This window comes from Podarcis raffonei, chromosome 2 (assembly GCF_027172205.1).
Source record: "Podarcis raffonei isolate rPodRaf1 chromosome 2, rPodRaf1.pri, whole genome shotgun sequence".
Classification (NCBI taxonomy): Eukaryota; Metazoa; Chordata; class Lepidosauria; order Squamata; family Lacertidae; genus Podarcis; species Podarcis raffonei.
This window is the reverse complement of record NC_070603.1, coordinates 4,807,104-4,834,313: the sequence shown is the minus strand read 5'-3', so window position 1 is coordinate 4,834,313 and position 27,210 is coordinate 4,807,104. Positions and strand designations below refer to the sequence as shown.

At 45.6% G+C, this 27,210-nt stretch overlaps 1 protein-coding gene across 3 annotated transcripts in view; it reads right to left on the bottom strand.

Annotated features, from left to right (window-relative positions):
* Positions 1-26,014, bottom strand: part of PIP4K2C (phosphatidylinositol-5-phosphate 4-kinase type 2 gamma) — a 34,834-nt gene extending 8,820 nt beyond the window's left edge. Inside the window, exons 1-8 of one of the 3 annotated variants that reach the window (XM_053370806.1) lie at positions 25,810-25,919; positions 21,673-21,767; positions 15,632-15,729; positions 13,286-13,382; positions 9,622-9,765; positions 7,558-7,704; positions 1,661-1,699; positions 287-400 (exon numbers count right to left, since the gene is read on the bottom strand). In XM_053370806.1, coding sequence (XP_053226781.1) covers positions 287-400; positions 1,661-1,699; positions 7,558-7,704; positions 9,622-9,765; positions 13,286-13,382; positions 15,632-15,696 — 606 coding nt within the window. In that variant the 5' untranslated portion in view covers positions 15,697-15,729; positions 21,673-21,767; positions 25,810-25,919. Of the gene's footprint in view, positions 1-286; positions 401-1,660; positions 1,700-7,557; positions 7,705-9,621; positions 9,766-13,285; positions 13,383-15,631; positions 15,730-21,385; positions 21,471-21,672; positions 21,768-25,809 lie in introns of all 3 variants that reach the window. The other 2 variants (XM_053370816.1, XM_053370798.1) reach the window with 2 other exon arrangements.
* Between the last annotated feature and the right edge of the window lie 1,196 nt (positions 26,015-27,210).

The following is a 27,210-nucleotide window of genomic DNA, read 5'->3' as shown; positions in this document are numbered from 1 at the left end:
CGGGAGGCAGGGATGCAACCCTGCACTAGCACTCCTGTTTCTTGACACTAGCTTGAAAGCCTATTAAAACTCAAGGCATTTGGGGCTAGAATAAGTTCTTTATCAGGGAACATTGCTCAAAAACGGAGCATGTTTCAAAGCATGGCTGTGTAGTTCCCGAAAAAGTCCCTGTTCTGTCAATAAATCCCTTTCTGTGCCTGCGGATCATTTCCTACTGATATGCATTGACCAGCTGCTCCTGTCTTGCTGTGACTGTATCAGGGCTAGGCCCCCTAAGCCACAGTACCTCCACATCTCTCTTTAATTTCTCCATGAAATCTCTCTTGGCTTCTTCGTCAACGTACACTTTCTGGTTCATGTTTCGAAAGTCAATGTCCTTGAGGGTTGGTAGCTCCTTGCCCTAGAAAGGAACAGAAACGTATTTCGAATGAAGAGGAGGCATGGGGGCTGAGTCAACAGCTGGCTGAATCTAGACTTGGAGGGCAGAACTCAAGCCAAAACAATGAAGAAGCGCACTGAAAGTATTTTTTAATTTTGCTTTCAACCTTCTTGCAAGCCCTCGCAGAACATGGTTATGGGGCACCATCTAACTACCGTATTTTTCGCCCGATAGGACGCACCGTCCCATAAGGCGCACCTAGTTTTTTTGGGGGGGAAATAAAGGGGGGAAATTCCCCCACCCCAGCCCCCAGAACAGGCAACTCTCTGCAAGCTGTGGGAGCCCAGCCCCGGGCTCCCGTGCTTTGCGGAGAGCTGCGCGAAGCCTGCATTCGCCCCATAGGATGCACACACATTTCCCCTTCATTTTTGGAGGGGAAAAGGTGCGTCCTATAGGGCGAAAAATACGGTATTTTAAATAAATAATAAAACGCAACTAACTCCCAGTTTTCAGGAAGATCACTTTCAAGAACAACATGGACCTTTATTATGCAATAAATCTCCTGGCCAGGAGATCACTGCAGAATTACCCCCTGCCTCAAAAGGATTTTCAGGAAGCTGAATTCTGTGCCCATGGCTACATTCTTCTGCTGGGCTTCCAACAGAATCACAGCGCACAGAAGTCCTGACTATAATGTTAAATGCTACTTAGTTCCATAAGATGGTGCCAACCATTGGTCCACCTAAGCCTGGAATTGCCTGTGGCAACTGCTTTTTAAGGTCCTTTTCCACCCCCTGCTACTGGAACCTTTTTTAAACCAGTGATACCAGGAATTCAACTTGGGGTCCTCTGCATTCACATCACATGCTCCACCACTGAGTTATAGCCCCTCCCCTCTTGATCTCCATTTTCAACACCCTGGAATTTGATGTCAAGGCAAACATTAATCCTGCAAACTTATTCCAAGGAAACAACTCACCAGTAATACCCCTTTGCTCATATTTTAAGCCTCCACAGTCTCCACTTCTTCTAGTTTAGTCAAGGTCTGTTTATTCTGCCTAGCACATGCAGATACCAGGAGTGCAATGTAAATGCATATATGCCCTTGCCTAATTTTTTAAAGAGATAAATATGCTCTCAGGTCATGGCTCTATCTTCCTTTGCAAAAGAGGTCCATCATCATCTAGAGGTTTAAGCCAGCAAACCAAAAATCACTTCACAACACATCAAAACAGAGGGAGAGCCACCACCTTTCACCAGAAAGCCATAATCTCAAATTACCTTCTCTTTATCACTAGCTTCACGGGATACCAGGGAGCCCTGGGGAAAAAAGCAGAAACACAAACATTAAGAAGCATGGTTCATAAACACAAATGGACTTGGCCTTCAGGGCAGGTCTGAAATCAATGGGTGTTGTGCTAAGGAGATTGTTCCATCAGGGCTCGACAAAACAATCTTCCCTCTCTTCCTTCCATGTGCTGTTCTGGGGGTTCCCCCCGACCCCCCAAGGCAGATGAGGGAGGCGCAAGGGGCACATAGGAAGAGGAGTGTGCGGAAAGCCCCACTGTGCCAGCACTGGCTTCTGCTACCAGGACCTGTTGGTTGAATCCAGCCCACAGCGTTTGCATAAACATCAGTTAAACAAGCTGGAAATCAAAAGATCATTATTGGCGGGGGAGGGGGAATGAGGTATATGTCTCTAAGCTAAAAAGTACCTCAAGTGCTCTCCAAAAGAGTATCATTTTACTAAATATAATTCTCTGATTTTCTACACCACAATGTTCTATTCTTCATAGTATGTGTATTTTAAACAACTGACTTTGATATTTTATTTTTATATTGTTGTGATACACCCTGGGTCCTCATGGCAAAGGGTGGGTAAGAAATCCAAGTAATAGTAACAGTAAAAGCAGTGTTTTTATACATTATGATGTTGCCCTGCCTTGACCAGATGTGAGATAAAAACAATATTGTTCAAACTGTTCCTGTTACTGAGTTTCAGAGAGATACCTGCCATAATTCTGTCCCCAGGGGCTATTACAATGGGCAAGATAAGACCTACGGACACTGTCCTCCATCATCTGCCGACCACAAAGGCACCAGTTCAGATGCAAGAAATCTCTGCGCCTCCATCCAGATAGGCAGAGGGCACAGTCTGGAATCAAAAGGCTGCAACATAAACAGCGGCGATGGCACTCTGCATAACACCCTTCACCGTGCAAATTACAGACTATTCATTTTAACCATATAAGGCAAGCAATTATATTCTCTCCCACTTCATAGGAGGAGGGCAGGAGACTGAGGAAGCATGACTTGCCAAGGCTACCCAGAGAGTTTTTGATGTAGCCAAAATATGAACCTAGGTAGGTCTCACCTGCTGCAAAAGCTGTGCTTGGGCAGTAAAGTAGCTGAGTTGTTGCTGCTGCAGTTTGTTTGTTTTTAAATAAGACTTCAGATTTTAGGATGGAAATCTTTCTTGGCATTTTTCAAAACGCAAAAATTATACCACAAGGCTGTTGTTTCAGGCTTAAGGATGCAATGGTACTTGCAGCCTGATGCAAGTACAGAATGGAGGTATCAGCAGGTCTGGGGGAACCCCAAAGGCTTGCACAAGAACTATTTAAAAAAAACAACACAAAAAAACAACATGGGGGGGCAAAACAACACAATGAGGTCCAAGCATGCTCAGTGGCCACACAATGCTGACTGGCTGCTTGCGGGCAGGGACTGGGAGGGGGAAACAACACGAGGGAGAACAAAATAGAGTTGTCCTGCAGGAGGGCATCGAACAGAAACACTCCACGCTGCAGCATTCCACTGCAGGCCACAGCATCTGTCCTCTCAACCAGGGCTACATTGCTATGTTTTGTGCAGCACCTAGCACATTTCTGGCCCTCAAGGTGCAGCTGACAAACAGCAGAGCCTGGGCATCAGAAGGGGAAGCAACTCAGTGGGTTAAATCCAGTCTTTTGCCCTGAAAGGAGATATCCTATTTTGAAAACATCACAGGCAATGCCTATTTTGTAATCCTAGACCGACTGCACCAGCTGCCAATTCGCTTCCAGGCCTAATTCAAAGTGCTGGTTTCGACCTAGAAAGCCTTAAATGGCTCAGGACCACAATACCTCAAGGACCGCCCCACCCCATATGAACTGACCTCTGAGGCCCTTCTTTTTGTACCTCCTCCACGAGGCCCAGAGGTAGCAACACAAGAACAGGCATTTCCTGCAGTGGCTTCCCACTTGTGGACTGAGCTCCCTAGGAAGATTCGCCTGGCACCTTCATTATATCTCTTTAGGCACCAGGCAAAAATATACCTCTTTTTCCAGGTCTTTAAACAATATATGGCCTTTTAAACTGTGTGGGTGGGTGTATTGTTTGTTTTTGTTACCATGTTATGTATTTTCATGTTTTTATATTATATACTGCCCTGTGGTCCTCAGACAAAGAGCTGTATAGAAATTTAATAAGTAAGTAATCAACCATCCAGGTTGATTAACAGCATATCCAAGTTACTCCAACTGCATTCCTTTATAATAAACTCCTCAGCTGTGGCCCTCCAGTAAAAGCTGCTTTTATACTGTGGCCCTCATTGCAGTTCAACCCTCCAGCCGCATCATCTAAAATGTTCGTAACTGCAAACAAGGGCCTAGTTAACTCCACTATAAAAGATCTATGTAACCTTGCTCTGGGTCAGTTTAATGATGTGCAGCCAGGCTGAAGGCAGATAGGGGCAGACATGATTCATCTCATTCTCCTAGCTTGGTTTTCCAACACACACACACACACACACACACACACAGAGAGAGAGAGAGAGAGAGAGAGGCCCTGAGTTTGATACTGTCCATGCACTGAACAAATTCCCTGAGGGAGCCATTTCATTGCAATATCAGAACATTTAATCAGCACAGCAAGCCACATGTTGCTTAATAGACATTGGGAGAGGGAGCAGAGAGTGAAGCACAGACCTATCAGAGAAGGTCTGTACCACAACCTATTTTAACTGTCCGCCTAATGCTGGGCAATGCTTCTGCCGGGCAAGGACACGCGGAGGGCTGTGGAATGAGAATGTGCTCAGCAGGCTGGCAGGAGCCTCCAGATTGTCAAGGAAGGAGGAATGGATCCTCTCTTACGTGCTGCCTTCAAATCAGAAGCGGGTGCCCTTCTTGGGAGATGCAACTCAGCCAAATATGTTTTAATTGGCTTGATCAAGATGGTTGGTGGAAGCCCAAAAGGGAACTTTCTGACCGGCGCAAACCAAAATTTATCTGACTTTAGAAGTGATACACCATCAAACTAAGAGGGAAGCGAAGGATTCCTGCCTTGGAGATGGAGCTATTTATCAGTGTGAAGGGTGCTTTGCAGAACAGCATAAGCAAGAGACAGTCCTTTGCTCCAAGCAGCTTATGATCTATATTTAGGCACCCTGGTTGGGTGGGTGGGCAGGGAGGGAAAAGGAGATACGAGGAACAAATAGAAGCAAAAGCCGTTGCACACACATAGGCTTCATTTCAGGTGGGAATGAAGACTAAGGATGTCCAGAAGAGGAGAGTTTGGAACTGGGGTTACAAGCCAAAGAGGAGAGGCTTTTGTAGTAAGGGGAGTGCAAGTAGTCAGGAAAGCCTCAGGCAGCTCAAGATAGGAGAGCTGAAGGAACAAGCTATTTATTCAGCCAGTCAACATTTTTAAATACTGCTTTTTTCTCTACCTGTTTCATTGGCAAGCCGCTAGCCTGCGGAAGCCACATTGTTGTCCTTAGAGTATAGTTCAGCAGAAGCTCAGCCTCCCTCTGCGCCAGGGTTAATGGCTATTGAAGCCATGGCCCTGTCAAGTGAAGATGCTTCACTGACCAGAGCCAGAGCTAGTCACCCGGACAAAGCTGTGCCTCTGTTTAAGTCTAGGTTTGAAGGCTGCCGAAGCAATATTTGAAGGAGGTTTAACCAAGTGAAGGAAACACGCAGATGGGGACAGATATACCCCTGCTTTAAGTCATTTACATACTGTCTTCTCTTGTATATTATTTACTACAAAGCTTGATGATTAAGCTCTTTAGCAACAAAACATAGGATTACCAGAACAACATCTGAGTGCTGAACCACTGGTATATTAAAAGTGGACTCTTAGTACTGCATTTTCTATTCTTTAAGATAAAACCTATTTGGGAAAGAAACTACTTTTGCCATTTTTACGGACTTCTGTTGTTTGTTTACAGATATTGTGTCGATGGCAGTAGTCATTGTATCACCACCCTGTTCATTGTTTTATTGAAGCAATATTTGAGTCTGCTCATATGCCTCTCAGGCTTGAGCTTTAGGTGCAACTATGGAGGGTGCTACCCAGTTTATTTGACTTTGCCTTCCAGGAACTTGATTTTTGCTTTGCTTGAATTTTGCCTTACCAGAATCTGAACTTGTGCTTGATTTTGTCTTGCTCCCTTTGGAGCAGTGGTGGGAAACCTTTTCGGCTCCATGGGCCAGACCCTTATCAGGATCTGCTTCACGGGTCAAATCTTGACAGGTAAGTGGGGCTACCCACCTGTCAAAATCCCTTTTGCGCTGCTCTTAAAAGGGAAGTGGGAGGAGACTTAAAAGAAGGGGACTCTTTTGCCAAGTCTCCTCCTCCTCCTTCCTTTTAAATCCCCAGATCTTGCTCCACTCAAATCTTGCTGCCTAGCCTGCTGAGAACAGGATTGTGCAGCCGATACAGATTGAAACTTTGTTCTCCCACCCATCAGTTGATGGGTGCATGTGGTTTGGGGAGGGGGAATGGCTTGGCAGGCAATGGCTGGCTCATGGGTCAGAGATTCCCCACTCTTGCCTTGGAGGAAGCCAAACTTGTGCCTACAGTACACATGAACCCATCAGGCTGCAATTACATCCAGCCAAAATCTCTGCCTGGAACTAATGGCATCTCAACTTCATAAGCAGAGAGAGGATCACCTGAATTGAGCCAATTTCTCAATTCTTACAAGCCGATGTTTGTCTCATTCCTGCTACCAGAGATAATTAAAAGAGATGGAGGGCTGAAGCAGGGAGCTTGTGGGTGCAAATCGCACACCCTGCCACTGAACAATGGCCTCTGTGGCTGCCACATCACACAGCAGGTGGGAATGGTGCAAATCGCACAGGACCCACCCTATTTCAGTGACTCTGTTTCATTTTTAAACTGTTTCGAACAGTTCACATGACCGAATTTTAGATTGTTTTAACACGCTCTGGGACCTGATGCTGAAAAGTGCATGCGAAATCTTTTCATAAACAGTTCCGCGCATGCTCATATGTTTTCACAACTATGTAGTGACTATCATGTCTATTTTACAGATGGAGAACAGAGGCGCAGAATTCTTTGCAAACAAGGCTTTTCAGGAGAAAACCTGGATGCCGCAACTCAGCACTATGTGTTCCAGCTTCCTGCCTGATTACATATTTCCTTTATATCCCCTGCCCTGGCTCTGTACTCTCAGGGCAAAGTGAGGATGATCTGAAATTCAGTAATGTCATGGAAGGCATACAGTGCCAGAAAGCTAGATAAGAACTTTATGGCCTTTTAAAAAGAAGAACAGAAGACATACAGGCAATTACTGACTCCACCTAGATACAACTATACCCAGTGCCACCTGGCGACTAAAGCATATAATGACTAAAGCGTATAATCCACTCAAGCATCTTCTGAAAGCTAGGCGTGCCAAGGTGGGGGGAGACTGCAAACTTTTGAATAAATATGGGCCAATAATAAGAAACTGGTGACATAATTCCATGACAACCCTTGCCTCCAGTGCAAAAACCCAGCACTGCTCTGTCTGACATATTAGCATTTTAGACACAGCATTATGCAACTACCATAATATGCGTTACATATTGCAACTTCCACAGCTAATTGGTAAAGCTCTGGAGATTTCCAGAGCAAACATCATGCACATACATGGGCAAATGAGGGAGAAAAAGATGGACAAACAGGACCAAAGACTTGGGACTCAGCTACATTGGCAAAGAAAAATCACTTTATATGTGTTGTTTATGCATTCTAACACTGTGACACCAGATGGCGCTGTGGAGTTCCGTTTTTGCTAACCTGATTTCTCATACAAAGTTTGCAACGCGTTTAACTGAAACACTTCTTTGATGTGTCTAGATCCAGCCTTGGCGCACACTTCCCGCCTGCCCTCCACTACCCGTTACCTTCAGATCGTACTTCCTGTGCACGGTGAGCCTGTGGCTGAACATGTTCCTCATGACCAGCATGTAGCTCTCCTCGTTGTCCACACTGAGCCGGTACATACCCAGGAACTGAGGCAGGAGGGTGCTCCCATGACACTTCACAATGTACTGGAAGAAGGCAACAAGATGTTTAGGAAGTACTCTTTGCTAAGTACTGTACTAGTGGGCCCAGAACAAAGATCACCAAAAGCTTAGACAAGACTTATGCACAGTAGGAGGATGACTTCAGGAAGGCAAATCCAGAAATGGAATCGTAATCTTCTCTGTTGGAGCCCCAGTCCCCAAACCACAATTCTCCTGCATTTTGGCTTGTTGGGGCTTTCATTGGTCAGGGTGAAACAGACTCAGCTAGCTATCCTTTGCCAGTGAGGACTATTCCTCAGCACTTTGCTTGCTATCCAGTTCTTTGGGTCCTACTTCCTCTTCATTAACCTCCATCCTCTCTTGATCACAAGACCGTCTTTCTTTGAGCACCAAGTATACCCGGCCTAGATTTAAAAGGCACTCTAGATCTTCCACCACAGCGGCTCAAGGAGGACTAATACCCACCCATCCACTCACACAGAAACAGACAGCGAAAATCCAGTCACTGTTTTCCTAGTGCACCATCTGTAATTAATCTCTGGCCTTGCTAATACAGACATTGCCATGCTTTTCTTTACTTCTCCACTCTGCCTTATGAGTCCTGTGCATGCTGTTTAGCACTAGAGACATATATAAAAAGTAAGCAATATTTTGATTTTCTTTTTTTAAAGGAGAGCAGCCATTGTTTTCTTCATCCCAGAACACATCGAGCTGCAATCTGTTTTGCACCATAACCTAACCTGAGGAAGCTGGTGTGAAGTTACAGGGAACCAGGCAGAGGGCCTTCTCGGCAGTGGCACCCTCCCTGTGGAACACCCTCCCATCAGATGTCAAGGAGATAAAGAACTACACAACTTTTAGAATACATTTGAAGGCAGCACTGTATCAAGAAGTTTTAATATTTGACATTTTATTATGTTTCTATATGTGCTAGAAGCTGCCCAGAGGAGCTGGGGAAACAAAGCCAGATGGGCAGGGTATAAATAATAAAATTATTATTATTACAATTCATCCTAAAGCTATTATAAAGTACAAACTAGGGCTTTTCATCATGGCCAGCAATATTCTTCACCACATTTTTTTATAAATGCTTAATCTGAAAAAGAGTCCTGGTGGACTCAAAAGTTTGCTTACTCCTTTGTGAATTTTACTTTGTTCTGTTAAAGGTACTGCAATAATGTTGCTGTTTGGATTTTTTCATCCTAGTGGACCAACATGGCTATCTATACAGAATGCTTCCATATCAATACTGATGAACAGGTCTCATTGTATTCCTTCCACCTATTATTAGATGGCCCAAATGAAGAATTTGGCAGCCTGAGGCCTATTTTGTGTTTTGAACTTCTGTACAGTGCCCACATCTGTGAGGTACTTTACAAACAACACTGGTGTTGTTCTTAGCTTGCAGGGCACTCAGCATTCCTTAAATGTTAGCTTTCAGTATTTTTCCTTTTGAAAATTGCTCCTAAGGCTATAGAAAGAAGCTTGACAGCATGCAGTAATGCCTGATCAGATCTCAGTAGTAGGTGAGGAACGGAGAACAACTTCCAGTGGTCAGGAGCTACGCAGAACCCTGAAGCCCTTTTCCCTGTCCATGGCTAGCAGAAAGAACGGTGCAAACTTGCTTAATTTGCTTAAGTGCACTAAGATTTTATATTTTATATTTACTGTTATTTATTATATTCTTGTGGGGGTTGGTTTGGAGGTTTGGATCCCAAGTTAATTTTTAAAAGTTCACAGAAAGACAGACCATTTCCTGTCCCTGCACACCAAGAAGTCACTCTGGAGGATCAATGGGCCCTACTGAACAGATGTGGGGTGAGGCACAGGTGGCCCTTTGCTTCCATGAGCATCCTTCAGGTGAACTTATTTTACGCTCCAAGTCAGAGTCCACATGCCTACAACCCCATATAAAGAAGCCCGCTTGCCTTCACGTCTTACCTGGTGGTAGTGAGACAGAAGGCTATGCACGTCGGCCACATCTTCACTGGAGATCTCCTTGATCACCAACGTTCTGTCGTAGGACAGGAGGAAGCGCCCCCCACCCTCAATCTCGTAAGTGGGCGGACTGCGCGTCAGCGAGACCTGAAGAAGTCAGAATGAACCAATGACAACAAGGCTCTGTACCGATGACCCTGGCATAGCTGATTTATCTTTTTCATAAGGGTGGGCAACAAGGGAGTTAAAGATAAACCTTCCCTAGCTATGGAGTAGCAAAAAGCTGAACAAAACTTCTGGGCTCCAGATCTTCCCTCAAAGGGTCACTTCCCCTGTGGCATTGCCTCTTTGAAAGCCACCTTCAAGGCAGCCATTCCTTAGGGAAATGGGGTGGTGCAGGAAATGCTGAGTCATAGAATCATCGATTTGGAAGGGACCACAAGGACCATCTAGGGACGCAGGTGGCACTGTGGGTTAAACCACAGAGCCTAGGACATGCCGATCAGAAGGTCAGCGGTTCGAATCCCCGCAATGGGGTGAGCTCCCGTTGCTTGGTCCCTGCTCCTGCCAACCTAGCAGTTCGAAAGCACGTCAAAGTGCAAGTAGATAAATAGGTACCGCTCCGGCGGGAAGGTAAATGGCATTTCCGTGCGCTGCTCTGGTTCACCAGAAGCGGCTTAGTCATGCTGGCCACATGACCCGGAAGCTGTATGCTGGCTCCTGAGGCCAATAAAGCGAGATGAACGCCACAACCCCAGAGTCAGCCACAACTGGACCTAATGGTCAGGGGTCCCTTTACCTTTTACAAGGACCATCTAGTCCAACCCCCTGCAAAGCAGGAATCTTTCTGCCCAACGTGGGGCTCAAACCCACAACTCTGAGATTAAGAGTCTCATGTTCTACTAACTGAGCTATCAATAATATTTATGAAGTCCAGGAAAGAGATTCTGCTGCTTGCTTCAGTTTGCTTCAGTGCAAAGCCAGAGCGGTGCCCTCTGGATGTTTTTGGACCACAAAACTGACCATTAGGTCATACTAGCTGGGGCTGATGGAAACTGTAGTCCACAACATCTGGAAGGCACCATGTTTGTTACCCTTGCTCTCATGAGAGAAACCAGACCAAGAACACATTAAAGAGGGTACACTCAAATGATGCTTTGTTAGTCTCACCCTCTGGCTCTCTTTAAAGAAAAGGAAACTTGGAGGATTAAAATGTGCAGAGAGAAACAGGCAGTTCAAGGGGTCTGTGGGAGCTGCTGGGGGCTCTTTCCCCTTCTATTGTGATCTCTCATGTGCTAATCTTTCCCTCTTCTCCCTCTTCCAAATACAGAGAACGCAAGTCACAAATAGTGATGTAAGGTGAGAATATTCTCGAGAATGCAAATATTCTTGAGAATATTTTCTGCTAGAAAATTCTCCAGTTAATATTCTCCACAAACTGTAAATTCTAGTATAAGAACCAGTTTTATAACCCACATTAAAAAAATCTAGTAAATAGTAAGTCAAGCTGTGATATTGCCAGTGTAAGTAATGAATAATGATTTTTTTTCCGGGTCCAGTTACATTACTAGGCATTGTGTCTTTCAATATGGGCTGTTCTGAAATGTGAGCTATAGAAAACATTTTAATTTTTTTTAAGTTTTAAAAATATCATTCATTTAATTTGATGAACATTTGAATCTGTATGTATTTCAACTATATGTGATAGCCTTTTTTTTCTAGTTTGGTGTGACCTTATTCTTAGCAACTGTATACCCTTGGCCATACAGTGTAAAAATTTTTTTTAAAAAAAGAAAGTAGCTTTAATGCTTTATACACTTAAAGTACCTAAGCCTATACAATTATGTGTAACAGCATGTGAGGTAGCCTTGATTTAAACAGTTGACGTTTCTATATTTTTATTTAGTGCCAGTAACTGGTTTTGCAGTGCCATTTTTTAATATTCCTTTTACTTTAAAAGCTACATTTCATGCATACACAACATAATTTGAATTCAAATTGGATGGTAAATATACAGTTTGTGGCAGGCTCAGTGATTAACGGGAGTCATTTTCAATTTCAAGTTTGATGCAAAAAAATCAAAGAATGTGAATTTACTGCATTGCCCCATTGAATAAAAGTATCTGTACAGTTTTTGGTTGCCATCTGAACAAGTTTACCCATGAACAAACATGTATATTAACTAATTATATCATTTTCAATGCATTAAAATGAATATTCTCCTATTTTAAATGAAAATTATCTATTATTCTCATTAATCGAGAATATTCTCCAAAAGATTATTCTCGAGAATTTAACATTACTAGTCACAAACATCCATTTGTCACATCTTATCTTGCAACCATCTTGTTGGGACGCGGGTGACGCTGTGGGTAAAACCTCAGCACCTAGGGCTTGCCGATCGCATGGTCGGCGGTTCGAATCCCCGCGGCGGGGTGAGCTCCCATCTTTCGGTCCCAGCTCCTGCCCACCTAGCAGTTCGAAAGCACCTCTAAGTGCAAGTAGATAAATAGGTACCGCTTTATAGCGGGAAGGTAAACGGCGTTTCCGTGTGCTGCGCTGGTGCTGGCTCGCCAGAGCAGCTTCATCACGCTGGCCACGTGACCCGGAAGTGTCTCCGGACAGCACTGGCCCCCGGCCTCTTAAGTGAGATGGGCGCACAACCCTAGAGTCTGTCAAGACTGGCCCGTATGGGCAGGGGTACCTTTTACCTATCTTGCAACCGTCTTATATGCAGTAGCCCAGCCTCACTACCCTCACAATGCAGACAGGAGCGGGGCCATCTAGACAGCAGTTCATGGCAGAGGTAAGGTGCAGAGTGGGGACTTTGTAATTAATAGCTCATTCTCTTAAGCCTTCCAACTCCCATTGGGTGTTCATACACAACTCAGTACCCAACTGGCTATTTGTAACAGGTGTCATAACTACTGCAGTGCCTGGGCAAGCAAATTCAGGAACAAAGGCAGTAATCTATGGCTGCAGTCAGAACACTGGCCTTATCCCACCTCAAACATCAGTTTCTCTCAAGAGAACATGCCTGCAACCAGTGCCTCCAGTGAGCTTATTAGTAGCCTATGATTGCACCTTATGCGGCAATCTTCGTGCAGTGTGTCCAGCTGAGCAATTTATAACCCTCCCAATTAGCTCCACACTGGAAGTGTACACTATGATTTATTAGCTGAATTTCAAACTTGCTTTCGAACCAGCATTCTCAGTGTTCGAAAAAACAAATTATTGAAGTTGTGCATGATTTTAAATTTAAAATTAGCAGATACATACTGTACTAAATATATATATATATATATAAAACCTGAACAAAATCACAAAACTATAAAACCTGAATATGTAATAAAATGACAGCAACTATAAAATCTGAATGAACCCAGAAAGAAAACACCTGCTCATTAGCTTTCTTCTAAAACAGCAGAAGCCTAACAGGAAAAGCATCAGCAATTTCTCCAAAAGCAGGCCTGGAGGGCATCTCTGGGAAAGGAGTTCGACAACAAGGGTGCCTTGGGCAAGAAGGCTTTCAGCCTCGTGCATTACACTCTGAAGTCCAGTATATGACAGCAGTAAGGGGGTCGGAGGCAGAGATACTACACACACACTACAGCTGAGTACCTAAAGTTTTGTGCAGGCTTGTAAGAGTCTGAAGTGTAAGACATACCTGATAATCCTGGTCATCAATGCTGAAACGTTCGCGAAGATTGCGGAAGACCTGTGGGCAGTATTCCTTGAATTTGAAATGGCTGGGCAGGTTTTCTCTGCAAGAGTCGAGTGACAGAGTTAGCTGCTACTCCAAAACCTAGACTTCACATGCAGCAGGATGAGCTGGAGGAGGGAGGTGAACTAGAGCTGGGGGTGGGGGGAATCACATTTCTGAATGCACCTCTATGAAAAAACAAAAAAGCCTCCCCCCTTCCGCACAAAAATAAGAACCTAGCACATCAGTGAAGACAACACCCCAGCCTATTCGCTCCCTGTTGCGCTAGTTTCTACTTACAGGGTGGGTTTTGGTTTCAACAAATAAAGAATCATGATGAAGTTTGATTCCACCCACCTTGCAGCAGTCTGAAGTGGTACAGCCACTCAGACTCTGCTATGTTTGTGGTCCAGGCCTTACCTTCTCCTGCTGTAGATGGGACCAGCTCTCCATCAGAAGCAGCCCACTACAACCCAGTCTTATACACAACCAAGCTCCTTCTGCTTCCTTACCAGAAGGCCAGTTTTTCTGACAAGTGAGCAAGGCCTAGTAATAGCTACCAAGTCAATCTGGGCATTATCTCAGTAATCTGTGACCCAAGCCCCATAATCCCCTGCCCATTAGTATCCTCTACCACAGGGTGTAATCCTCCATTATTATGCAAATGGTCTCATGACCAGACAGGCAGAACAATCTTCCTTTAATACTAAGCATTAAATACCGGGCAGAGGGGAGTGTGTGAGTGGGAAATGATTTTTTTGTCCAGCTTTGCATAGGCTACTCAATTTTTTTGTACTTTTCCTGGAGGAAGGTTCAAATCAAGCAATTGCTGGCCTTTCTGGAGTGCTACAACAGAAGTGGGAAACCTGTGGCCACATGCAGCTCCTCATACCTTCTGACACCACCCCATCCTTCCATCCCATCAGAGGTCCTACCTTCCTCCTTACCGTATTTTTCGCCCCATAGGACGCACTTTTCCCCCTCCAAAAATGAAGGGGAAATGTTTTTGCGTCCTATGGGGTGAATGCAGGCTTTCGCTGACCGACCCCTCTCGCTCTCCAGGCTTTAGGAAGCTATCTGTAAGCCGAAGCCTGGGGTGCGCTCCGGAGCGCGCCCCGTGCTTCGGGCTGCAGGCTGCCGCCCGCAAGCCTTACGAGTCCGGCGGGAGTTCTTGCCAGGCTCCGAAGGCTTGCAGATAGCAGCCTGTTCTGGGGGCTGGGGTTGGGGGAAGCTCGGGCTTACTCTGCCCCAGCCCCACGGCTGGGGGGGGGGGTATTTATCTATTTATTTCCCCCCAAAAAAACTAGGTGCGCCCTATGGGCCAGTGCACCCTATAGGGCGAAAAATACGGTAATTTCCATAGCTTTAAAAAGCTGTTTCCCCACCGTCACCCCTCTCTTCCTGTGTGGATTCAGAATAAAAAGGGCCATATATTATTTGATAGAAATAAACTGATGTGTTTAACAAATCCTGGTATCAAAGCTTGGGGAAAAGACGTTTTCATCTTGGTTTCTGCTCTCTCTGTGTGCGGTCACACCAAAGTCAGAAAAGAATTATTTTCACATGCTTTCTAGAGCAGTAGCTGCACTGGTCTGCTGAATTAAAAACAATAATCTCTGTACAGTTATTTGAGAGTAAACCTTTCAAACCAAGTGGGGCTTACTACTCTTCCCAAGAGTAAGTAGGCTGGCATGGGACTGGAAATTCTGAGCGAAGGTAAAGATGGAAGAAGGGCAGTCATCCTTCAGGTTCAATAATCCATAACATTTTTGGAGTGCCCTCCATCCATCGCTCACATGCAGTCCCCAACCAGTTATCCTGAAGGAATGAGGCCCTTAACAGAAAACACTTGCCCTCCCCTGTGGCACAGTCATAGGAGAGCTAGACACCTACACCGCCGCCCATGTGCAGGCTATGCTCTTAAAACGAGAGTGTTGCTAATAGTTGACTTATGGTGAGAGCTGGAGGGTGCTATGTTAGATTCCCCTGTATTATAGCATGTGCATTCGGAGGAACTATGTCCCTGGGATACAGCATCTGCAGTCTTTTCTCACAGATGCCTGGGGGAAGCCCACAAGCAAGATTCGAGCACTACAGCTCCCTCCTGCTCATGATCCCAAGCAACAGGTATATAGAGGTATACTGCCTCTGATAGTGGAGCTAATACATAGCCATCATGGCTGAAGGTCCCAAGCCTAAAACCTTGCACTTCCAGTTAAAGGATCTCAAGCAGCAGGGGTGGAATTTGAAGTTGGGCTAGGAAGACTACGTGCCTTTCCGCTCCTAGACATATGCACCACCGGTCCTCACCTGTTGAAGAGATGATTGTTCACCTTTATTTTAGAATTCGCTTTGAAGTCATCAGGGAGCAGCATCACTGGCTGGGGAACTTGACTCAGCTCATTGATCTAAAGAAGGAAAGCAAATGTGAAGCCACTGGCTTCTCTTGTACGAAGCAGCACATGTCAGGAGAATGTAATAGCACCAAGGCAAGGCTTTGAGAGGAGAGTTCTTGTCTACCAAGAGCCCCCGGAGGAAGTGACATCCGGCCGAATGCCATGCCATTTGCAACCTAAGACTTGGGCACTAAAGTTATGCTGTTAGTTTCTCCAGGCACAGGCTTCCTCAAACTCGGCCCTCCAGATGTTTTGAGACTACAATTCCCATCATCCCTGACCACTGGTCCTGCTAGCTAGGGATCATGGGAGTTGTAGGCCAAAAACATCTGGAGGGCCGAGTTTGAGGAAGCCTGTCAAAGCATATCAGCAGGATGGACCTTTGGCAAAGGGCCATGGCTCAGGGGTACCAGCACACCTGCTTTGCACGCAGCAGGCCTCAGATTCAATCTCTGGCACTTCCAGGTACAGGTGGGAAAGATCCTGGTCTGAAATCCTGGATAACTGCTATGAGTTGGCATAGGCAGTCCTGAGCTTGACTAACCAGTGGCCTGGCGCAGTACTAGGCATCTTTCTAAGGCAGCTTCATGCGGCCCTAGCATGGCGTACAACCAACAATAAATTAAGTTCAAAGTTGCATCAAGAACCTATGAAAATGTATACAGTATATACTTACAGGAAGAGCATTCAAGAATGTTTGGGTTATCAACAAAGTTAATACAGCAGTTCAGACAGGATTAGCCTAGGAAGACTAAGCTAGAAACTCATAGCAGAGAACTGCCAGTCAAGACAATGGGCTTCAGATGGAGACAACCAAGGAGGAAGGTTATGGTAAGGATTAAGAGCGCTGAAGAAAATGTTGCTTTAGTCCAGGGGTCAAATAGTCACAAAATAGGTTGCCTCAAAGCATGGGAAAGGAAGACTGTAGGGTTGAAAAATGGATTTTCTTGTAGTTGCATAATTTTTACCTGGGATTTACTCCAAGCCACCATCAAAAGAAATATCATACGTCTATCTCCAGTGCTATTTTTCTAGAAAAATAGGTGCTGGAACTCACCACAAACACCTCTCTTGTTCTCTTCAAATGGCAATGGCACCCACCTGAGAGGTGCCGGAACAGAGTTCTGGTGAGTTCTGGCTAAAAAAAAGCCCTGCCTACCTCCATGGAATAACCTGTAAAAATGACATATTCAGCACCTGTCAGTGCCATCATGGCCCAAAACATGGACCCTTGGAACAAATCCACGTGCTACAGTGGCTGCAGTAAGTGCTGGATAGCTGGGGGAGGGGTGGGTTACAATGCAAGCCACAGAAACCAATGGCAGGTTCAATTTGATGGTGGTTTGGAAGAGATGACTTTAAAAAGTCATAAGGATCCATGGGTTTTTTGCCATCACTGACCCCACCCTGCTACCTTGAGGTCACCCTTTGCCCATACAGCTGCTTCCCTTTTATACATCTATCTTTCTGTTCCTCACAAGCCCATCCACCACAGCTCACAGCTTCCTTTGTTCTAGATAGCATTTAGGAGGGATGTCCAATCAGAAGGGTAGAGGGCGTGTTTTAAATGTTATACCCACATTCATCACCCCAAGTACAGCATCTCTCAGGATGTTCCCCCCCCCCCACATTGTCCTCCTCCAGTGAGTTTTCCTTAGGGGCACCTAGCTTGCCACTGCAGGAGACAGAATCCCAGGCTAGGAAGACCTTTTGGCTGACCCAGCAAGGCAGTTCTTAGGGATCTGTCACTAACTCAGGAGCTATGGCCAAACTGGCCTGTCAATTCTTGTTCATGGACTTATCCCAGGATAAAAACTCTGTGATAACAGTCTGGAGTGAAACTCCTCTGAAACTTGATTATGAGAACGAGTCCAAAAGAGAAGCATCAAACTGATTGTTGTGTAGGCTTCCACATTTAGGAGAGTGAATCTCCCACAGGGAGTTTCTTTCAAGCACCCTCCAGTTCACAAGCCAGGAAAAACACGGAAAATGTACCAACAGCCTGGGCTGCTGCAAAAGATCAGGATGTGATCTGTATTGATATGATCATGGAGAGATGAGTGAAGGTGACTCATCGGCATACATATCTGGGCCTTGCCTCTGTGTGAGAGACTACTTGCTGGCAAGGGAGATGGCAATGCTGGGGGGCCAGCCTGAATTTCAGTTGTCTCAGTCCTTTCACCTGCAGCGGAAGCTGCGGTGCTGAGGTAACTTAAAAACCAGTCCTAAGCTAAAGTGATAAGTATGAGTTGACCGGCTGCTAGCATCCAGCATGTCTTGTTTAGGGGGGGACGGGACTGTGATGCCTGCTTTGTTGGGGATTGTGTATTATGGAATGAAGTGTTCAAGTCTGCAACACATATTTTTGTTGTTGTTGGTTTAGTCGTTTAGTCGTGTCCGACTCTTCGTGACCCCATGGACCAGAGCACGCCAGGCACCTCTGTCCTCCACTACTTCCCACAGTTTGGTCAAACTCATGCTGGTAACCTCGAAAACACTATCCAACCATCTTGTCCTCTGTCGCCCCCTTCTCCTTGTCTTCTCCAGCATCAGTGTCTTCTCCAGGGAGTCTTCTCTTCTCATGAGGTGGCCAAAGTACTGGAGCCTCAGCTTCACAATCTGTCCTTCCAGTGAGCACTCAGGGCTGATTTCCTTAAGAATGGATGCGTTTGATCTTCTTGCAGTCCATGGGACTCTCAAGAGTCTTCTCCAGCACCATAATTCAAAATACATATAAACTTTATAAACACATATAAGTTACCACAAATTAAGCAAATTTGCTCAATCTCTTGTTTTGTAAATTTAAACTGCAAAAAATGGTAAAAAAAACAAAAACAAAAAACAAAAACGTTCTGTCTTTGCCAGCGAGAGAGAGAGGGGCGAAAAGGCAAGAAAATAAGTCTACTGGAGGACATGGAAGCTCTGCACTTGGCCACAGGAAGACTTGGTTGGCTTCTGTTATTTCCACAGGCATCACCTACACATTTTCAAGAATGTAATTGCAACCATAGGGTCTAGAAACTTGTTTTTACAAATATTAAAGGTTAGATATTCAGGAAGTTGAATCCCACCGGATTCTGCATGTTCTCTGTGCTGCCCCAGAATCACAGCATACACACTGCATAGGCAAAGTCAGTGGGTACATAATACACAGGGATGACTGAGTAGAGAGAACAAAATAGTAGGTATCATATACTGCTAATGCTGAATATGGTGTGAGAACCCTGCCTACATAGCACCAAAGAGGGGGCACTTGTGGTCCTCCAGATGTTGCTGTTGGGCTTCAACTCCCAGCACCCTCAGGCACCATGGGAAATGGTCAGGGGTGATGGGAGTTCGTCCCATCTGGAAGTCCAGATTCCTGATCCCTGCAGTACACTATTCCTCATGAATTTATTCCACTTTCACTTCACTTTCCCTCCAAAGAGTACATAGCTGTTTACATACAGTTCCCATGCAGTCTCCCGTCAAAATGCCTAAAAGGGCCTGACCTACTTGGCTTCAAAACCGCAGAACTGTGTCATGTGCCTTTGGACTAGACTCAAATTGAGAGCACTCCAGTTATTGTCAGCCACCAAGAGAACCAATGGAGTTTGTAGCTTTCCCTTACTTCAGGTTTCTGGGAAAGATCAAAGCTATTTATCGGGCCTACAGGAATGAACCAATCTGGGATAGATCCTTTGTGGCAAAAAAACTGCAAGACCCAATATGCTTCAGAGAAAACAGTAACTGCCGCAAAATGATCCGGCAAATTATTTGTGACTGCAAGCTCATTCAGCTGGAAGTCTTCTGACATGAGACAGTCTGACCTATCAAATACATAAACAGTGCATTGATTTGAACATCATATTAAACCAGTGTTAAAATATACTATGGTTTGTATCTAACTAAATCACTGTATGTGCAGCCCTTCCTTTCCCCATGCACTGCCCCCAATCTGCTACACAAGGGTTTTTTTTGGGGGGGGGAATCTGGAGCAGATGGGGGGGTGTATGCAGGGGGAGAGTTCTATTGGGGTTTGGGCTGGGTGTTCACCAGTATGTAGATGATACCCAGCTCAACCTCGCCTTCCAATCAGAACCAGTGAATGTCCTGTGTGAATGTCTGGAACTGGTTGCAGGATGGATGGCGGATAACAGATTGAGGTTGAATCCTGACAAGACAGAAGTACTGTTTTGGGGGGATGGGGTGGGCAGGTGTGGGGGACTCCCTGGTCCTGAATGGGATAACTGTGTCCCTGAGGACCAGGTACACAGCCTGGGAGTCATTTTGGACTTACAGCTGTCCATGGAGATGCAGGTCAATTCTGTGTCCAGGGCATCTGTCTACCAGCTCTATCTGGTACGCAAGATGAGACCCTATCTGCCTGCAGACTGTCTCGCCAGAGTGGTGCATGCTCTGGTTATCTCCTGCTTGGACTACTGCAATGCGCTCTATGTGGGGCTACCTTTGAAGGTGACTCGGAAACTACCACTAAGCCAGAATGCAGCAGCTAGACTAGTGACCGGGAGTGGCTGCCAGGACCATATAACAACAGTCCTGAAAGACCTACACTGGCTCCCAGTGCATTTCTGAGCACGATTCAAAAAGTGTTGGTGCTGACCTTTAAAGCCCTAAACGGCCTCAGCCTAGTATACCTGAAGGAGTGTCTCCACCCCCATCATTCTGCCCAGACACTGAGGTCCAGCTTTGAGGCCCTTCTGGCCTTTCCCTCACTGCGAGAAATAAAGCTACAGGGAACCAGGCAGAGGGCCTTCTTGGTAGTGGCACCTGCCCTGTGGAACATCCTCCCATCAGATGTCAAGGAAATAAACAACTATCTGACTTTTAGAAGACACCTGAAGGCAGCTCTGTTTAGGGAAGTTTTTAATGTTTGATGTATTTTTACTATTCTGCTGGGAGCTGCCCAGAGTGGCTGGGGAAACCCAGCCAGATGGGCGGGGTATAAATATCATTACAGTCGTACCTTGGTTTTTGAACACCTTAGTTCTCGAACATTTTGGCTCCTGCATGCTGCAAATCTGGAAGTGATTGTTCCCATTTGCAAACTATTTTTGGAAGTTTAAGTGGCTTCCGATTTGTGGTAGGGGCTTCCTGCAGCCAATCAGAAGCTGTGCTTTGGTTTCCGAATGTTTTGGAAGTTGAACGGACTTCTGGAACAGATTCTGTTTGACTTCCAAGGTACGACTGTACATTATTATTATTATTACTATCATTCCCACAAACGCTATTCTGCACATTCAGTCATTTAGTTTGAGAGCAGAGATGGTGAACTGAGGTCAAGAAGCAATGCCTTGCTAATGCCAGTAAACCCAGTGTGATCCAAGGGCAAAGACTGCTTCACTTTCTCAAACAGTAAGAAAAATCACCACTTGCTTCATAAGGCTGTTGCGAGGAAGAAACAGAGAGATTGGGACTGTACGATGCTGTGCATATTTAACTGTTCCATGCATAATTATCAAGTTTCTCTGGTATCATTCCCAACACTGAACGAGTGTCAGAACAGAGTCAATGCTTCTAAATGAGTTAATGCAGCTTGCAATTTAGTAAGCCAGTTCTAAAATGGAAACTATCTCCCACCAACATTAATAGCCATACAGAAGAAGACTGCACACACAGAGTTAAGAGGTTAGAATGATCTGGAAACACCTAAGCCAAGATATATTACCAGAAAGTTTCCATCCAGGCCAAGTGAAAAGGACCCAAGACACGCAAGGCAGACTTAACTTCACCAATTCTATTTTATCTCGTTTCTTAAAAGAGAGAAGGGGAGGGAACACGAGCCACACAGCACATTATTTTTAGGCACAAATACAAGCTTTGCAATCACACTTTGGAAGCAGTGAAGGGCAAAACGGAAGGAAGCAAACTGGCTTTTTGTTCATCAAGAGGCTTATGCTTGCGGCAATCAAGAGAGTTTGCAAGGCAGAAGGGCATGCTATGAGGCCCACATACCAGCCGCCTCCTTCGTTCCGGAGTCTGAATTATCCTGGTGTTGTGCCATAGAGCTCATATGCTCCGCCCTCCCCCAATACTTTGGGGTCGTAAAACTGTTGGAATCAGAGGGAAAGGGTCAGATGAGCTTAGGGAGGGAAAAGAAAGGAATGCAGCCAGACAGCTTAAGACCTGTGCAAGCATCTCACAAAGAGATGCCACTATTGTTCTACAGAAAACACACTTTAGGCCTATAGGTGTTGGTGAATTCCCTTCACATCCAAGGTCTGGGGAGTGACGTTATTTTGGAGCTGAAAAATGAAGCCAGGCTCGTCACAGAGGATGTTGCAGAGTGTGCTACAGGAACTGCAGCTTCCACTCATGATGCTTTAATACATTTATCAGAGCACTGCACTCTTGACACTTTTGCAGTGCCCAAAATCAGGCTACTCATGTTCCTATGAGCCATGGAAAGGAGTCCCTCAGTAAGCAATCCCAGTTTGTTAATATGAGAGCACACCAGGGCATTCATGGCCGAACTGACCTGGTCATTCCATCATATGTGCATTCTAACTGTGGAAACAGAAGCCAAGAACACCAAGAATCTACATGTAGCGTACTTGGCGCAAATCTCCATATTCATAGCCACAAATCCTCTTCTTAAAGAGAAAAGTAAATTTTGATTGAGCCATACTTGGACATGTAAAGTTCATTCTATACCTTCCCCTATTAACTCAGACGAAGAAAAGAACCTAGATGCAAGTTCGCAGGAGACTTCAGGAAGGGATTTCAGTAAAGAACAAGAAACACCAAACTTCAAGGGATTACATGGAAGATGCCTCCCAATGGGACCAAAACAAGGCTAAATAGTATTGGCGACCCCCTTGTCACAAGGAATATGAAAATAATGGTGCTGAAGAGCAAGATGCTGACTATCATCCTGAATTTTAGACTATATGTAGTCACCTGGGAAGTACTGCCTTAACAAGACATGGCACTCTGGAAAGCCTTACCTGTTGACCTTGAGAAGTCCACAACAATAATCATTTTGGAAAGCTGTGCTGTGAGAACAGTTTCAGGTGGCTTGTGGACAGGCAGCACTATTCAGCTGTAGGAATCTTTTACTGCTGATGTTATATAACATATAGCAGTATGTTTATAGAATGCATCATCTGAATTGCCTTTCAGGAGTTTCAGGTTGGGTGTGCATATGTGTGTTTTATTCTGTCACAGTTGATGACGTACTTTTAACATGCAAGCCAGCTTGGATGAATTTTTTATTCAAAAAGACGGCATGTAAACATTCTAAAGTAAAAATTGAAAAGATATCTAAGTGACAAAAAGGAAAAAGGCTAGAGAAATCAGTAGCAGCACAGTCCTACAAGCGTTTTCTTGAAAATAAGTCCCACTGTGTTTAGTGAAGCATATACCCAATTAAGTGTGGATAACAGTTTTGCTGTTCCGTCTACTGTCTAAAAATAATCTTTGCCAGAAGCTTTGGATGCATGAGAGGGAGCCTAACTGGCCAATCAACCTTCAGCCAGTCAGAGTCCTGTAAAAAATCCCCAATATGGTGAGAGGGTTTATATAATCTCTACTGACATCACAAGCGCTCCCAACAAAGCTTCTATGGGGTTGAGAAAGCATACCACTCACTAATGAAAAGGACTAGCATAGGATACTGGTAGCAGGTCAAGAGCAAAAACACAGAATAAAAACAGCAAGAATGGAGGATAGAAAGAGGATTCCACAAGACTATTAGCCCCAACACATCTCCGCTCTTCATGCCTCCCAGTCCCACAAGGGAGACTAAAAGGTAAATGATAAGAGAATAGATGACCAACCATAGAACTGGACGCAACAATGAATGGGGGGAAATGGGGAAGGCAATCTTCAGATACTTCAGTACAGATACCTAACAATGACAGCAAAAAACTATGCAGGTCCCAGTGGAAGAAGTGTATTTGTCCAGTAACAATGGCAGGATAGTCAATGTTGAGTAACTGATGACATTTCAGCATCTCTGTCTCTTCGATGATTCCCCAAACTACCATCTCAATAAATGAGAGTCTGATGGGGAGAAGGGCATTGTTTGGTAAGAGATTAAAACTAAGAAGTGCTGGTATCAACCAGGAATATCCTATGTGGTGCCCTCCAGATATTGTGAACTACAACTCCCATCAACTCCAGTTAGCATCACCAACAGTCAGGGACCATGGGAACTGTAGTCCACAGCATCTGGAGGGCACCACATTAGCTATCGCTTTATAGAGCCACAGAATCACAGAGTTGGAAGGGACTCAGGGGGTCCAACACCCTGCAAGAATCAAATGAAAAAGCAAGCAAGTGAAGGGGATGGGTATTTGGAAAATGAAAAGTGACATTTTGAGAAGTAATCCATCTATTTCTTTGTTCATTCATTTCTGTTCGCTGGTGAAAATCCTTTAATGCAAAATTCCAAGATTATGATCTCAAATGGAGGGAAATTTTTTTTGATGTCAGGTTCACCCAGAGAGTTCCTTGAGAGCCAATCTGCAGGTACATGACTGAAAGAGTAATATTTTGCACGCTCACTGAGAAGTAGGCTCCACTGTGTTCAGCGGGGCTTACTGCTCGGTTAAGTGCGTTTAGGACTACAACCTGGGTATTCATTTATTTACAGTATATCTGTATACTGCTTTTCACCTGAAGATCACAGGCGGTACACAACATAGAAATACAAAATGAAGACACAAAACACATAATCAAACCAAAACAAACCAAGGTACCTGTTTGATCTCAAGAAAGTCCCACAGCAGCTACCTGACTGCTTTCCAAAACTCCACCTGCTAGTCCCAGGCAGAAGGAAATTATCACCGAGCAACAGATGAATACGGGAAAGTTTCAGATCTGGTTACCAGAAGACTGCTACCTGCAACTACACTCTTCCAACTGAAGAAATGTTCTCTTTTTCTACTGCAAGGCTAAAGTGGTCAGAACACCTGTCTCTCCTCCACATTTTGAAGCAGCACACGGGCTATTCACAGGCATGTAAGAAGGGTGAGCCTTGCAGTAAATAAGGAAAATCTCCCTGAAACTATGGCAAATAGGATACCTGTGCGATGTATGGTTGAGATTCTTTCTTAGCCACCCTACTATCAGGTGGGCAGTCCTCACCCACCAGATTTGGAAGCAAGGGACAAGACAGAAAAGGGGAAAGAGATGAATGTGTTGGTTCACCCCTTCAGTGTCAACACAATGATTGCTTCAGCCTAGCCTTCAAGAGCAGTGTCCCCAGAGAACATGGAGACATCAGTTTAATATCAAGATTTGACCAATGTACTTATTGATGCTGTTTATTTGCCTTTGGAATGCTTCATTTTCAAGCAAATACTACACTTCCCTAACATGCATTCAAAGCAGTTCACAACAGCCGAGGAAGTGCCTACATTAACGTAAAGCCAATATAAACTGTAACAAAGCAGAAATTATTGCTAGCCAGTGTAGTCACACAGTGAACAATTCTTAGCACCAGGTATTGGGGAAGATTGGCTGAAAAGAGAAGAGGGGCAGCTACTATAAGCTATTATATCTTGAAGAATGGTGATGGTGAAGTGATAAAAAAAAGAGTTAACAAGTGGTGGTGGGAGGGAATGTGTTGGATACCAAAGTTGCCAAATATCTATGGATCAGGATAATGCTTTGTGTGCATCTGATGAAGGGGATTCTGGTCTGTGAAAGCATGTGCCATAATAAAGTCTTATGGTCTTTAAGGAGTTTGGGGGTTGTTGTTTTGCTACAGAGAGATTAAGCATGTAAATAATAATAATTTGTATACTGTCCTTCATCCAAAGATCCCATGGTGGATCACAGTAAAAAAATGCAAAATTATTGCAGTTCAGGAGTTTTGTGAATGGATCCTAAACAAGAACCTTCCTTCCTTCTCCCACCTACCAGGAATAGATCTCGCCCCGCCCCAACTCAGTAGCTGCCCGACACATCCCACATACATGGGTCAAGGGTAGAATTAGAAGGGATTCCGACGGACACCCAGCCCAACCCCTTGCAATGCAGGAATCTTTCACCCAACGTGGGGCTCGAACTCAGGACCCGGAATTATGAGTCCCACGCTCTACCCCCTGAGCCATCCCAAACTGGGGTCTGACCGGGAGGCGTTACCTGGTGGTTGATCCCCCAGCCCAGCACGCCCAGCAGAGGGTCGGCTGACCGCAGCACCTTCACACGCTGCGGCACGAAGTGCTTCTTCTTGGTCTTGGTGCGGGTCCCCGGCCCCACCGAGGCTGCCATCCCCGGGCGCCGCCGCTGCCAGCCTCGCCCGCTCAGCCGCCCGGCCCGCCGCTCGCTCAGCCTCGCCGCCGGCAACGGAAGCGGCGATCAGCTGATGCCGCCGTCACGTGACCCCAAGGGAGGGAGGGAAGGAAGTCGGGCGGGACAGAGAGGAAAAGCGCGGAGTGACGCACAGAGGAGGGAGGATGACCTGCACTTCCGGTAGCAGATGAATCATAGGTAGAATGATAGAGGCAAGAATCTCAACTAGAGCCAACAGGGCAGATGGCCATCCGCCTCCAAGGGAGGAGAGCCCACCGCCTTCCGAGGAATCTGTTCTGCTGCCGGACAGCTCGTAGTGACAGAAAGTTTTTCCTGATATTTACTCGGAGTTTCCTTTCTTGTAACTTGAAGCCGTGGGTTCGAGTCCTGCCCTTCGGAGCAGGAGAAAACAAGCACGCTCCATCCTCCACGTGGCAGCCCTTTCGACACTGGAAGATGGCTATCATATAGCTCAGGGGTCAGCAGACTTCTTCAGCAGGGGGCCGGTCCACTTTTCCTCAGACCTTGTGGGGGGCCGGACTGTATTTTGGAGCGGGGGGGGGAGGAGAGAACGAATTCCTATGCCCCACAAATAACCCAGAGATGCATTTTAAATAAAAGCACACATGCTACTCATGTAAAAACACACTGATTTTCAGACCGTCTGTGGGGTGGATTGAGAAGGCGATTGGGCCGGATCCGGCCCCTGGGTCTTAGTTTGCCTACCCATGATATCTCTCCTTGCGGGCCCACAAGCTGCGCCTCGCTTCCCAGCGCCCACCCGCCCAGCCTTCGCACCCATTCCTGAGGGGGAGCCCGGCGTGGAGCCAGGGCAGGCGGGCGGTTGACTCCACTGAGGGAGACAGCTGCGCACTCCATAAGCGCTGGGCAGGAGCCTACTTCCGAGTCCACGCATTACAGTCCTGCCCTCCCTGTCTCAGATTAGCTGGTTTAATGTAGGTTTTGGATGGCTGGTATTGTTTCACTACATTTTCCTCACAGCGACCCTGTGAGATAGGCTAGGGGGCAGGTCCCCCCACTCTCTATTTTCTAAGCCAGCATTGCTTCCAGAACGGTGCTGTTGGATTTGGATTTGATATCCCTCCTTTCACTCCCTTTAAGGAGTCTCAAAGCGGCTAACATTCTCCTTTCCCTTCCTCCCCCACAACAAACACTCTGTGAGGTGAGTGGGGCTGAGAGACTTCAGAGAAGTGTGACTGGCTGCATGTGGAGGAGCGGAGACGCGAACCT